Raw genomic sequence first — 13,799 nt, 5'->3', positions numbered from 1 at the left:
AAAAATGAGAACACTAATAACATCCAAATATAATATGAGTTTGCCCCAAAAAACAATCAGAATGAAATAACATGGCATTAATTATGGACACGTGTATACATATATGGACATAATTAAAAATTCCATGTAACCATACATCTCTATATTATGAATTAAGAAATATGAAAGTTATTGTTGTTAGTTTTGGTTTTGGTGAGGAGTATAACATACAGACTGCACATCTGTGGGCAAATCACCCTCTCAATCTCATTTTCACCTCATCCATATGAGGGAAAGAATGATAACAGAAGTTGATCGAGCATCCGAAAATATAACAGAACCAACTAACCCAACCCCTCCTGGGCAAATCATCACTGGTTTTTGATGAAGAAGAAAAAAAATAAAGAAATACATACCACCCTCCACCTCCACAATAAAGAAAAAGCCATATGTAAATAAAAAGGGAATCATTTTAGGAAAGGGGAATGACTTTCACATGACTACCATCATGACCATCATAGAACAGATGCTCCTATAAGATGCTGGAGGAGATGGCCTTGGCATATAGATATTCATAAGTTGTTGATGGAAAAGAAATTTTAATGCTTAACAAACAAAGTAAACAATATCAATTTTTTTTTATTTTTTGGTACATCGGCTGCTCACACTGCTCTCGCATGAGCGCAATCAACTACATCACTATCAAAGTAAACAATATCAAGTATGAGAAAAAAAATGACCTACGGAGTTGAAAAAGAGGAAAGGCTTAGTTGGTCCCATCTACCAGAAATCTCGTCCGGTCTCCAATTGGCTGCAGAAGTAGCCTGTAGAACAACAAACCTTCCAAATTCAAATAATACAATGTTTACATTTTATTCCGCTTCCCCCCAACTCTTCTGCAAATAATATTGCAAAATATAGGGATAAGAAGTAATTCTCAAATTCAAAGGGATAAAAAAATATATTTTTGGTTGGAATGACTAATAAATACGTGGCAACTACTCACACTGGCACAAGTTTTTTTGGTTCTTAAAAAGAAACAATTTGAAACGGTTCAATTGTATGAAATGAATTTCTAGGTCCAGAAATTCCTTAACATTAAGTTGGTAAAAAGCAACAAATTATTATCGATCGATACTTATGTATGATCAAAAAATCCTGTAATAAAAGGCCCTGGTCTCGAAAAAGATGCAGCATTACGAGCCATTCGTAGAAGTGGTATACTATTAAGTTTAGTACGTGATGTAACACCTATGCCACATAATGACGTGTGTAGAAAGAAGAATTAAACGAATTTCAAGAGAAATAAATGATTCAATGATCTGATCCTCTAGGGAAGCAATACTAACATGTTTATGAGCAAAGAATATAATGGATGGTTGTAATGGACAGAATACACATAAAATCCGAACAGGTTGTATAGAAATTTTTGCAGTAGCCGTTGTACACCATTTGACAGCAATATGAAATATGATTAAGGTGTCTGAAGCATAAAAGCATGTAAGCAAAACAAATTACCACTACTACCTCTGCAGGGATAAGTGGGAAAACTAAAGAAAACAAAAGCAGATAAAGCAGCGGCACAAAGAGTTTACAGATTGTATTAACTTATGAACAAGATTAAGAGCATTATCAACGGAAAGTCAAAGTGGATAACCTTAATTAATATCAGCTCCAGCGAAATTTCTATGCTCGTGCATCACCTGGTAAAAGAGGCTAAAGAAATTGGAGTTGTCAAAAACCCTCCGCAACTAGCAATATTAGAAGAGCAGCTAGAGAAACCCACTGATGGAACCAGGACGCTACAGACTTTGGACTGGAGGATAGTATTGGAGATTTTTCAAGTTGAATTTTGTCTTATTATTGCTCGAAAAAAGAAGGAAGAGAATAGACAGCAAGGGAGGAAAAAGGAATCCCTGCAAGACCAAAACCTTGGGAATATCTGGCTGGAAGGGAGTAGATTCAAAACCTTTAAGAATTGTAGTAAACCCTAATCCCCACCAAACCATTCCTAATCTACAACCAAAAAGAAAATTGAGAATTTTCTCAAAACCCTAGGGACCATCAGTACAAGATCCCTACCCTAATCTTTCACCATCTTGCAAATCGTATGAATTCCTAAGGAACCACAGATATAAATCATCTGAAGAAATTATTCAAAAAAAAAAAATCTTTGTGCGATAAAATAGAAATTGTAAAAGCAAAGAAGGGAAGGAGGAGGCTCAGATTCACCAGTTAATCCAGCATTATGTTGTAAGTCTTCAACTATCTGAAACTGTAAGCCTAGGCGGCTGCATCCGCTGCCTGCAGAATAGCAGCAGAGCATCCACGATCACCTTGCCGCTAGAAATACCGTCTTCCACTTTGCAATGCAGCAAAACCCTCATCCCGGAATCATCCCAGCCTCTCCACATAAACCTAAAACCAGTGCCAGTTTCGCAATTTGGGGAAAAAGAAAAGCAAGAAAAAGAAGAGAGAAGAAGAAAAAAAAAGCCAAGAATAAGAAGAAGAAGAAGAAAGAGAAGAAGACCGAGTGCATGAAGGCTCCGTGGGATTCTTGAATCGAAGAGACCAGACGATCTCCCTTCAGTCTTCTCCTTGGTCTACCCCTCCGTGGGATTTTCCACATCCGTCTCCAATTTATATAAAAAATTTAATTTCCTGGATATGCAAAAGGAGTGCAACAGCCAAAAACAGAATAATATTTATCATATCACTCATCCATAATTATGAAGTCCGTCAGAAATTATATTATGCAAGATTGACCTAATGCACGCACGAACATGTATTCTAATAATGATGTGGCACTGACGTATATTTAATTCTATATTAACTATTTTTTAAATAAATATTAAATATTTATATAAAATCAAAAAATCTAAATAATATTTTTTTATATTAGCATTTTAGATAAAATTCTATATCGTTATAAATAGTATCAGAATGAACCCAATCTATAATCTATGTAAAAAAAGAGCTACAGGCCGATCGTGGTATTTGTAATTAGATTTGAATGGATTTGAATTCTCAATCTGACGGAGACGTCGGAAGAGCTTGAATAAAAAAAAAAAACACCCATATTGATATATTGAAAAAGTAGCCAACATAGCATTAGTCGCTAATTGGCTGGCTGACTAAGCATACATTGTACAAAAAATAAAAAATAAAGCACTATATCCAAATCTCAAGTTTCCTCGTAACAGTGACAGTGGGGGTCTCTCTTTCAAGAACAGTAGTTGCACTACTGAGAACGTTGCAAGTATATTGCAGCAATATGTCAAAAGCTTCAGAATTTCTAAAGCCACAAGAGGGCTTACAAAATTGATTCATGAACTAAAGAAATCAATTATACATACTAATTAGAATCTCCACCTTCCTCACAGCTTTCTTGACTTGCTTCTGCACTGTCTTCATCTGCTGGTGAGCCTCTATCTTCCAGGCTTTGCAGGGCCTGGTCCTACAGATACCTTCACCATCGATGGACACAAGAGCCTTTCCCCAAGTTTGTAACCCTTCTGAACTTCTTGAATTATAATGCCTTCTTCAAACTCCGTTGATTCCTCAAGCATTATTAACTCATGGAGCTTTTACAACAAAATAAAGGTTGGAAAGGAAGAGTAACAATATTGATGGATAAGAAATGTAGAGATTGTTCCTGCGTGTGTGCATGTATATATATTTGTTAAATCAGCAGCATAAGTAAAATGAGCCATTTGCATGATTCTGTTTGAATTAGCATCTTTAGCATGTAACCTATGCCCTCGAGATAAATGGTTAAGCCAATAATGCAACAATCACCAATTTGGCAACAACATAGATAGAGCTGATGTGTGGTTGAGAGTCGGTCAAAATGTTCATAAATCTCAAGATTTTTATTTTTTTTAACCATAAATTCTTGCAGCATATGCATGTGATAGGGCATGCTGGTTAAAACCGAGCAAAACCAGCAGTTTGAATACATGCAGGTGTATTCACAGATTAGGCATGAAATGAAACTTCTGAAGCTTTATAACAGGCAGCAGGTACAAAAGGAGCATACCTCAACATGATGAAAAAAGATAACTTACCGAATGATCATATGGATTGCCAACAGTTTCCACAACTTCAACACCTAACGAATTCAAAATCTCCAGAAACCGTTTATAGATGCTCTGATAACTGTTGTTTATTTTCTCTTCTCCTTCAGAATCCACCTTTATCTCAGCTTTAGCACTTTCAAATTCGTCTAAAACAGGCAACAAGCTCTCTATAACTTCTCCTTGCAAATTTGTCATCAGAGAAAGATTTTTTCTCTCCATCCTTTTCCTAAAATTATCAAAGTCCGCACGGATCCTAAGAATGCGGTCCTGTTCTTTTGACAACTCTCCAGTCAAAGTAACAACTTTGGCTGCAAGATAATTCTTCTCTGCTTCAATTAACTGGAGAAAGGCCTCTACCTCAGCAACTTTTGATGGATCATTATTAGCCAAAGCTTCTTTATATGATTGCAGTGATACCATGACAGCAGAAGCAACCTTTTCTTCCGTATCAACAAAGCTGCCATCATTTGCACCATCCTCTTCAAGGATTTCATCATCTAAATCTGCCTGTGATGAAGTCTTTTTCCTTTTTAGTTTGAGCAGAGGGATGTATTCTTGATTTTCTGAGACACGAAGAGCAAAATGTAGAAGCTATACTTTCAAGTGAAATAGTGGTAGAAGCATAAGTACTCACCACCATAACCAAAGATCTCATCCTCAGGTTCTTTTCACCAAGAAAGTTTTCAAAATATTAAAAGGATTTTCAATCTCCTTAATCTTCTTTATTTTTTTGAGAAGATGTTGGAGATACTATGATATCTAAAGATCTATGCATAAAAAGAAAATTGATGAAAGAAAAAGAATTGATTGTATAACAAAATCTAGAACTAAGAAACCAATGTTGCACTACAATGTGAGCAACGAAATACCTTATGCATACTCGATATCATCATAACATGCATCACTCTTCAAGATTCAACATTTCTTTTTCATGTGGGTACTAAATATTCAGATATAAAGAAGGATACATTGAGGAATAGTAGGGGTGCCTGAATTACTTGTTGGTGTGATAACTTATCACCTGATTAAATTTTCTTTTACGAGATCGAAAGGAGAAGTTGGAGACTTTGCTAAGCCCCTCAATCTATAGAATCCTGATAGTTTTGGATAACATAATCCACTAAAAAGGTGATTAAACTCCCCCCCTCCCCCAACACACACACACACACACACAAAAAAAGAAAAAGAAAATAGGGGGGATTTGGTTCTAGCCACAAAAAAGAAAGAGCAATTTGAGAATCAAAGATCCCCCGACTTCTTCTCTTAATTGCCTGCTTGCAACCATAAGATCCATCTGTTAACAGATAATTCATGGGCATGTTGAGAATCCAAACAGCCCACAAGAGAGGGGAAAAAACCTTACCTCTTCAAAAGAACAAGATAATTTCCGACAAACAAGAAACAGACCCCTATTGGGGACCCTAAGAAAAGAAACAACTACCCAAGGAACTGATGAAGTATCTAATTTTCAAACATCAGCCAACATCAGAGTCCAATGCCTGCTCAGTACAGCATGTCACAGTTTCATGAGGGGGATAATCAGATGCCTGACAACTATGTCTGCTCAGTGGAAACAGGTTTCTCCAGGGCTTAGGTATTAATGGGTGAGATATAGGCTCAGGCTGAAGAACCTAGGCCAGAAGTCAAGCTGTATAAGCCGTTGCTATCAAGCTTAGGCCTAGTCTGAAACCATCCCAGTTTGATCAATGCCCAGGTCTTAATTGCAATAGGTTCAATTACACACAACCAAATAGGCCCTTGGTAAGCATTTGTTGTTCAGCCAATGATCTGACCCACCTACATCGGTCTGCCTATTTAAATAAACCCAGACTAGACTTCATGATACACTTCTGCTAGATGCAACATAATTTTCCTTAAGAGCACTAAGGAGGAAAACAAGGAACCCAGAGGAAGGACAAAAGAGAGCACTGAGAAAGGGGGAGAACAAAGAGATAAAGAGACAAATGAAAACAATCAAGAGCTCGGTACACCAAATTGTCTGCAACCTAAAAGCAGAAATCCAAACAATTACAAGGAAAGAGAGAATTATCGATTTTCCACTTACCCACCTTCTTTCCCTCTCCATCCCCTCCATATAGGACCAACATGAGCATGGGGCCATTCTTCACCAGCAAGCTAGGATACCACATCATCATGGTTCAAAAATTCATCAAAACCATAGGCATAAACTTTAGTGCTGATGCTAGTTAGACCACAAACTTTACCATGACTATTGGTGCACTGATGTCACCATTCTTGTATCATAAACCATCAACATCACATTCCTACTAGCGTGGTACATTGAATCCTACGAGATCTATGGTGCTTACTCCAACTGGATTATTGTTAAAGCAAGCAGATGTTCTTCTTGAGCCACAGTGATGAATATCCCAAATCCACTACTCATCAATGTGGCTACCTCTTCAAATCCACAAAGTCAGAAAATTGTCACCAGATGTCAACGTCCAGCCACACTGCAAGAAGTTATCTCCCAATGACCAACAACATAACAAAAGTGTGTATTCAGGTCATCTGCATACCATGGTTATGGCATACCACTGTCAATGCCAGACCCTACCACAGCCTATCCTTTAAGTAATGATGCAAAACAAGTCGAAAAGAAGCAAACTTTGTGAAATAGATATTCATTTATCTTATTGTACATACTTAGAAAGCCTCTAGACTTCGGTCATGCGATGCCAGCTGCGAAACCTTTCACAAGTTAGGGACCACAAGTGGCCACCCGCCTTTTTCCAATCTCTTCCTTCCACTCACATCTGCCCTCCCTCTCCTTATGAACAATCCCATCTTTAATAAATACATCCCCTTGGTTCCCCTTTTACTCTCTTTAATCTAGAGAAATGAAGTTCGCTAGCCAAAGATGGCAGTGTTTTTGTCAAGTGAAATAGATGATCTAACAAAAAAATCCATGCATTAATAAGCATGTAACATATTCTAACCATATAATCCAAGCCTTTTAAGAGCTAAAAGGACATAACATCATATATGAATCTAGAACATCCTATCACGAAGGGAAAAAGTTCTAACACATAAACACATACTGATCGCAAACCCACACAAACATATAACCAAACACTTGATGCAGGCGAAGATATATATATGTGTGTGTGTGTATATATATATAGAACTATAACTTAAGACCGAAATATAAAGAAGCAGATTCATTGACATAAAGCTAGAAATCCCACCAAAACCCACAAATCATGATTTGGGATAATAAACCCCAGTAAAAACACTTACGAATTTCCAACCAATACAATTAAAGATAAGACTAAAAAGAGATACCTTGGACGCGTTTCTTCGACCGCATTGGCCTCCGTTGTCTCCCCATTGGCAGCAGGGAAGGGTAGAAATCTTGGGAAGCGGAGAGGCCTTTCGGGGAAAGAGGGTAGCTTTAGCCGAAGAGGCCTCGCGAGCCTTAGGTCGCAAGGCTCCTCGGAGTCTCGCGAGCTGCGACGGCCGGCCCCGGCAACGGAAGGAGGAGAGCCGGATTCCTAAGGATTGCGGCCATCGGTTGTTGGCGGGAAAGAAAAGGAGAGCGCGGGCGAGGAGCCAGAAGGTTCTGGAGTTTTCCAGTCGGACCGGGTGAGGAGCATTCGTTCCGGTCCGATCAAACCGCTTCGTAAAGGGTAGATGTGAGATGGGTCTAGGATCATGGAGAAATACTCAGAAAAAAAAGAGAATGAACCCAATACATGTTAATATGGTTCACATTTTGTTTTTTCCTTTTACATGTCTTTAGATTTAAAAGAGCAGAGATTATGGAGATAATTAGAGAAAGAAGTCTGTTTGGAACTTCAATATAATTTTCAGTTGTACTTAGATACGAGGACCATGCAAGCATGTGTTTAGCTCTATATCGGTTATTTATTGAAATATTTTTAAGTACTTATACAAGACTAAAAAATTCAAAAAAATACTTTCCGGCTAGTTTTTTTGGATGAGATTTTAAATTGTTATAAATAATATCAGAATGAATCCGGCTCATAGTTCATGTAGATTAAAAGATATTACAGCACGAATTTATTGAGACTGACCATAGATCGATTGTAGATTTAAATAAATTTAGATCTTTAGTCCGATAAGAATATCAAAGTTTAAATAAAAAGAGTATGTTAAGATCTGTATATACGTGTGTTTAGTCCCACATTGATTATTTGCTCTTCAAACAACATCTAGATATTTTGCTAGCTGATTGGCTTCTCAAGATGGCATGATGGAGTCCTATTGCATTTGTGGTGCAATTTCGTCCCTTTTGGTGGGAATGGTCTTTACGACAAATAATGTGGTTTTCTCAGATATTTGACCTTTTCTCCTTGCTGGACTGGGCAATTTGCTGATATATTTAAATGTGCAACTGTAAAATTTAATGATGTCCTCCTCCAACGTCTCTATTGTTACCATGGTTTTGTGCTGGATTAGTTGAGAAATTGATTTCAACCTTTTTGTTTTTATTGGATGCTTGACTCGTGATATTTTGTAGGCTCATTCCTGCTTTTGTTATGTCACAGCGCATCATCACGCAGGTGCACCATAACCCAAGTGGGCTGCACAAATCTTAAGAATGGAGGCTTTTGTGACAGAATTATGAGAAGTTTGAGTGCGCATTTTGTTCTATCTTGTGTCTCTCAAGCACTCGATGCAAAAGTTGTAGGTACGAGAGAACCATTAGTATGCTCTGAAGTCCTGCAGCCAGGGTGAATTCATGGTTCATTGGATGACTTAGAAGCTTCCATGGCAGGTTGTACGAAAAATTATGATTTTTTTTTTCGCTCAACGATGGAATTTTTTTTTTCTTTTTTAAACCGACGAATCAAATGATATTTCTATTTCAATTTCTACCGCTTCTTCTTTCTCTAAATTAAAATTTTTCTTACTATAATGTTCAGTTTCTATTATTATCGGTAATATAGTTCGAATTCTAGGTGTAAAAATACAAGAAGACAAATTCTCTCTCTCCTTTGAAATAAATGAGATTATTGCTGATACGGTATATATAAAAAAAAACTAAATTAATATAATTTTTCTGATGTAAAGACAACCAAGAAAGCTGCATAAGTGAATATATAACTTTGGAAACTGCACCTCTGATGGAGGGTACCTCAGATAGCTGTGCAGCGATTGAAAGGTCACCAAAATCCACCAATGAGTATAGGAATCTTAAAGTTTTATTTTAGGTTGCAACCAAGAAAATACTCTTGTTCATCAGAAAGTTATATTTTTGCCAGGTGAAAATGGCAGTACATCACATCACAAGATGATTGGGGACCATACATGGGACTATTCACTTTGCATGAGCAAGTAATCAAGAGAAAACTTTATTGCAGCGACGATCTTGATTTATGATCGCGCGAAGCAGGTGCAGCCAGATTAAACCTTAACCTAAAATGTTTAGGTCGCAGGAGTTCATCAGGGTTGGCCGCCAGTCAAGTCATGCCCCTTTAAGATTAGTGTCTCATGTCAATCTGGATTTGATTAACGCGTCTTGGCATTATATTTGACTTCTTATTTAGATTTTGTTAAGACGACACAAAAACATGATCACTGACATGCTAATAAAATAATCAGATACCGTCCAATTTATCTCTCACATGCGGGGTTAGATGTGATCGTTGGAGCATTCATTAAAGGATTATTTATTTATCACCTGCGTTATATGTGCCAGATTGATGCGCTGATGAATGGCGAATGATTGATTTTGCTCAGATTGATGTGTTTTGGAGCTAGAAGAGGAAACTTTCGATGCTTAAGCCAATTAAGAATGTTTGAGAACAATGAAGAGCAATGAGTAAAGTAGGGTGAGCACATCCGGAGATCTCTTGGGTTCCAATATTTATAGAGATAGAGGCACAGGGTTATCATCGAAAAGGTCTATAGTAGTCGAACATGCAATAACTGCTTCGCGTGCAGAACAAGCTGTAACCATCTTGCAACGCTCGAAACTATAACAATCCTTCTAATGAAATTTTGAATTGGCAGCTTGGTCGGCTAAGGCATTGGATCCTCTCCGGATCCAAGTGGCGAGGCGAGCACCACCCCCTAATGCCGCGGATCTCATGGACCCCTCCGCTGGAGGTTTCCCCGAGAACGTCCCCTTAAAGGGTAGTGAACCGGCTTCGGCGTAGGGGGCAGGATTAGCCTCTCTATTCGGGAACAGAGTTGCCGACTTTCAACTTTTGGTTTGAACAGGCTGGGGGAAGGCATCCCTGGCGGTCCCATTTAAGGAACAAATGCTTCCCACTTTAAAATACCCATCTTCCCTCTTCACATCTTTTATTCTTTCCCCTCTCTCTCTCTCTCTCTCTCTCCCCTCCGGCCTCCGACCAAAAGGACCGCATCAGAACGCAAGACGCTCACAAGCCCCATATTTTTTTTCTCTCTGGTGCCCGGCTCACATGACTTTTGTTCGAGCAGCAGGGTCCGATGGTCCCAAATTCCAACCTACCTTCTGCTCTATTGGGCTAAATATAAAACGAAAAGATTATGATTAATTCAAGCAAATGGTGGCCGGTCACTGACAGGTGCTGGTATAACTTGTATTTTAACAGTGAATCAAAAATCCATGGCAGCTTTACGCAGCCCAAGCTCTAAATTAGGTTGACACGGAAGCTACTCGCACAGCCCCTACAGTCTCCAGTTCTCACTGTTGTGAATAAATTTCCTAAAACACCCCTATTGGTTGTGGAAATAAAGGACAGCTTTAATTTTTTTTGTTTTCCTCCTTCCTTCAGTTTGTGTGGGGACTGGCTTGCTGGTGGCAGTGTCACTGTTCCTCTCTAAATTCTCTCCTAATTAATAGTGCTAATTAATTATGATTAGGAAATCTTCAAGCAAAAGGTTTCATTTTTTATTTTGAGAAATTATCAAGTGGACTGTTGTTTTTTTTTTTTGATACAACAACAGTTTATATTGATTGGCTTAATAAGTGGACTGTTTCAAGGTGAAAGAAAGGGGGGAATTTTGACAAGAAGAAGGAGATCCTAAAAATGCAACCAAGGAAAGGGTATTTTAGTAATTATGGTGGATGGGCTAAATAAATAAAAAAAGTTCCATCCACACCATCTCAGGGGGTCTACAAGGTGCCAGGCAAACAGCTGCAACTTCAGGGAAAGGAGCATCCCATCCATTCATCCCTTCCTTTTTATGCCCATCCATCTATCCCCTTCTCTTGGCTCATCCCAACCAATACCTGGGGTAGAGAAGGAACCAAGGAAAGGGAGAAGAGAGAATATTTATTAAGGAGAGAAACTCCAATCCCCCAGCCCTCACCCTCAATGCCAAGGAGACCTTGTCTTTGTAGTTTCTTTGTGATAGCCCAAGTGGACCAAAATCTATTTGAGGGGGGAGACACAAAACAAAAGGGTGAAAGAGAGAGAAGAGAGGAAGGAAAGGATGGGTGTCTTCAAGGGTGTATCTTCCAACCAAACCTCCCCTCCTCCAGAAAACAAGAATAGAGAGAGGGGGAGAGAGAGAGCGGCCCCCAGGCAATGCCAGAAATGCCCCTCTGCAAGGCCAGAAAATCTACACCTCCATCAAAGCGAAAAAAAGCTCTCTCCTTTGCTCTCCAATTCCCGATTTATATGGGCCTCTCTCGGGTTTTATCTTGGTCAGACCTTCTACAGAGAGAGAGAAAGAGAAAACAAGGGGAAGGAACCTTTCCTCTCTCTCTCTCTCTCTCTCTCTCTCTCTACCAACCTTTATTTCTCCATTATCTCTTATCTCTCTCTCTCTCCATCCATATCTTTATGACCTCTTACTGGCGTTCTCTTCTCCATCACCTCTTATAGTAGTCTTTTCCTCTTTTCTTTTATTCTTCTTCCTTCCTCTGTTCGGGTTCCGGAGGGAAGGGGGGGTGAGGAGAAGATAATGAGGAAGGTGAGAAGGGTTCCTCCCATGGAGTCGTCTCCATCGTCTTCGTCGTACATGACCGCTGGGGAGGAGGCCAGGGCGCGGTTCAGGTACGAGGGGCTCTTGCAGGACTATGAGGAGTTGGTAAAGGTGAGATCTTTTCCATGTGGGATTGATTAGATCTTTGGGTATTGAGCGTTTTCTGTTGCCAAGATGCGGTTTTTTTTTTCGTTTGGAATTTGTCCTGGTTTTCTTGATTTTGGAGGTTCGGGGTTTATTTTGTTCCGTGATTTTGGGGTTTATTTTTTGGTTCGTTCTCTTATTATTCTCTTTGATTTTACGGGTCTAGGGTTTCTCTTTCAATCGGGGCTGTTTTTTTTTTCTTTATATTTTTCTTGATTTTTGGGGATCTGGGGCTGTTTTCCCCTTGTTTTTGTTGATTTCGCGGGTCCTGGTCGCCTAGATCGAGAGATCTAGGGTTTTATGATTCTTTCGTGTATGCGAGGGTTTGTTTGATCTTCTGTTCCTAATTTTAATTGGCTGGATTTTCTTTTTGGTTTTCTTAATTAGAATTTGTTCCCTACTTTCTTTTCCTCTTTCCCTTTAGCAGTAAAAGTTTTTTTTTCTATATAAAAAACCAATCTTTTTATTTTTATTTTCTTTCCTATCTCCATGTAAAAGTTTGTAATTTTCTTAATTTATAAGATCCCTTAATAATTTGGTTGCTTTATTTTTTTGTTTTTGTTTTTGCTCACAAAGTAACTGTAACTTGTTTTCACAGGAAACTGAAGCAAAGAAGAAGAAATTGCAGCAGATAAAACAGAAGAAACTCGGGCTCTTTGCTGCAGTCAAGTATTACCTCTTTCCTCCTCTCATATTTTTCTCTGCACACATTTATCTGCTTCCTGATTTCCTCATTATATCTTTTGTTCTTTCGAAGCTTTAACTTCTAAAATTTATAATCTGACATTTTAGATTCTTGCGGAGAAAATACAAGAGTTTATTAGAAACCCAATCTCAGGCCACCCCATACAGACTCAAGAAACAAACCCGCAAAATGCAAGCATCTGTTCGTCTCTGTCGACCGCCGAATGCGGTTGTTCGAAGTGAAGTACCCACAAAACATAGGAATCAAAGAGCAATGGAATCTTCAGCTCCAAGCACTTCTGCTGTGATAGATTTGAATCAAATCTCTTTGCCGGTAATTGGTCAGGTCCTTCTATTAGGAGCTTGCATGGATACACCAACGAAGGTTTGTTAATTGAGTTTTTTTTTCTTCTTGTTAATTGCAGAATGGTGAAGAAATGGAGGAGTTTCATGGGAGGTCAGAGCCCCTGAAGATGGAGAAACTTAAATGGTGTGGGAGAGCGGATGATGATCTTAAGTTACCAATTTGTGGAGGTGTTGAGAACAATTCAAACAGGGTGGGTAAGAGGAAAATTTCATGGCAAGATCAGGTAGCTCTTAGGGTTTGAGATTCTCTGCTATATCATGGGCGAGGAAGGAAGTTCTTGTGCCGTTCCCATCTTTCCTCTCTCAAGGATTACCTTTTTCTATGAAATTGTATTGGTCTGTAAAGCAACAACTCAAAGTAATAGAGTTGTGGAAATGCTAGCGCCCTTTTATTGACAAATACATCTTAATTGTATAGTTTTTGCAGAATCAATTATTGTTTACCATCTTATTACATGTTTTAAAGCAGGAGAATTTGGCAGTTGTTTGTTGGATTAAGATATTTTGTTGGATTAAGCGTCCTTTTTGTTGGTTTGTGGTGAAGAGAATGTAGCTTGATCTTTTGGTTTGTGGATTGCTTTCTTTACACCCAGTGGTTTGCCACTTGCCACAGAATAAGAACTGATTTGCACATACAAT

The 13,799-nt window shown here is 38.6% G+C and overlaps 2 protein-coding genes across 8 annotated transcripts; one reads left to right on the top strand and one right to left on the bottom strand.

Moving 5' to 3' along the window:
- Nucleotides 1-576: 576 nt before the first annotated feature.
- On the bottom strand, nucleotides 577-7,571 carry LOC103710438 (protein GrpE-like). 7 transcript variants are annotated; one of them, XM_039127900.1, is made up of 6 exons: nucleotides 7,365-7,571; nucleotides 4,047-4,621; nucleotides 2,510-3,563; nucleotides 2,212-2,397; nucleotides 1,637-1,695; nucleotides 577-875 (listed from the first exon to the last, which is right to left on the bottom strand). In XM_039127900.1, the coding sequence occupies exons 1-3, from the start codon at nucleotides 7,408-7,410 to the stop codon at nucleotides 3,408-3,410; spliced, it is 777 nt and encodes a 258-aa protein (XP_038983828.1). In that variant the 5' UTR covers nucleotides 7,411-7,571; the 3' UTR covers nucleotides 577-875; nucleotides 1,637-1,695; nucleotides 2,212-2,397; nucleotides 2,510-3,407. The 7 variants fall into 7 exon arrangements, with proteins under 7 accessions (XP_038983828.1, XP_038983829.1, XP_026661738.2 ...); XM_039127901.1 differs by having other exon boundaries at nucleotides 577-803; XM_026805937.2 differs by having other exon boundaries at nucleotides 1,637-2,397; nucleotides 2,510-3,634.
- A 3,727-nt stretch (nucleotides 7,572-11,298) lies between these two features.
- LOC103710439 lies at nucleotides 11,299-13,658 on the top strand. The gene is made up of 4 exons (XM_008796141.3): nucleotides 11,299-12,077; nucleotides 12,709-12,779; nucleotides 12,903-13,128; nucleotides 13,220-13,658. Exons 1-4 carry the CDS (start codon nucleotides 11,946-11,948, stop codon nucleotides 13,400-13,402), a joined length of 612 nt encoding a protein of 203 aa, XP_008794363.1. The 5' UTR covers nucleotides 11,299-11,945; the 3' UTR covers nucleotides 13,403-13,658.
- The last annotated feature ends 141 nt before the right edge of the window (nucleotides 13,659-13,799 follow it).

The sequence above is a fragment of the Phoenix dactylifera genome, chromosome 7 (assembly GCF_009389715.1).
Source record: "Phoenix dactylifera cultivar Barhee BC4 chromosome 7, palm_55x_up_171113_PBpolish2nd_filt_p, whole genome shotgun sequence".
NCBI classification, from domain to species: Eukaryota; Viridiplantae; Streptophyta; class Magnoliopsida; order Arecales; family Arecaceae; genus Phoenix; species Phoenix dactylifera.
The sequence above is the reverse complement of the archived record's forward strand: the minus strand, read 5'-3'. Positions and strand labels throughout refer to the sequence as shown.

What these genes read in the sequence shown, in the direction of transcription:
- LOC103710439 (XM_008796141.3), top strand. Translation starts at nt 11,946, where the DNA reads ATGAGGAAGGTGAGAAGGGTTCCTCCCATGGAGTCGTCTCCATCGTCT. An exon ending in ACTATGAGGAGTTGGTAAAG is followed by an intron (nt 12,078 to 12,708) that starts GTGAGATCTTTT and finishes TTGTTTTCACAG; the next exon opens with GAAACTGAAGCAAAGAAGAA. An exon ending in TGAATCAAATCTCTTTGCCG is followed by an intron (nt 13,129 to 13,219) that starts GTAATTGGTCAG and finishes TGTTAATTGCAG; the next exon opens with AATGGTGAAGAAATGGAGGA.
- LOC103710438 (XM_039127898.1), bottom strand. Translation starts at nt 7,410, where the DNA reads ATGGGGAGACAACGGAGGCCAATGCGGTCGAAGAAACGCGTCCAAG. An exon ending in GTCGAAGAAACGCGTCCAAG is followed by an intron (nt 4,622 to 7,364) that starts GTATCTCTTTTT and finishes TTCGTGTCTCAG; the next exon opens with AAAATCAAGAATACATCCCT. An exon ending in GCAATCCATATGATCATTCG is followed by an intron (nt 3,564 to 4,046) that starts GTAAGTTATCTT and finishes TTGTTGTAAAAG; the next exon opens with CTCCATGAGTTAATAATGCT.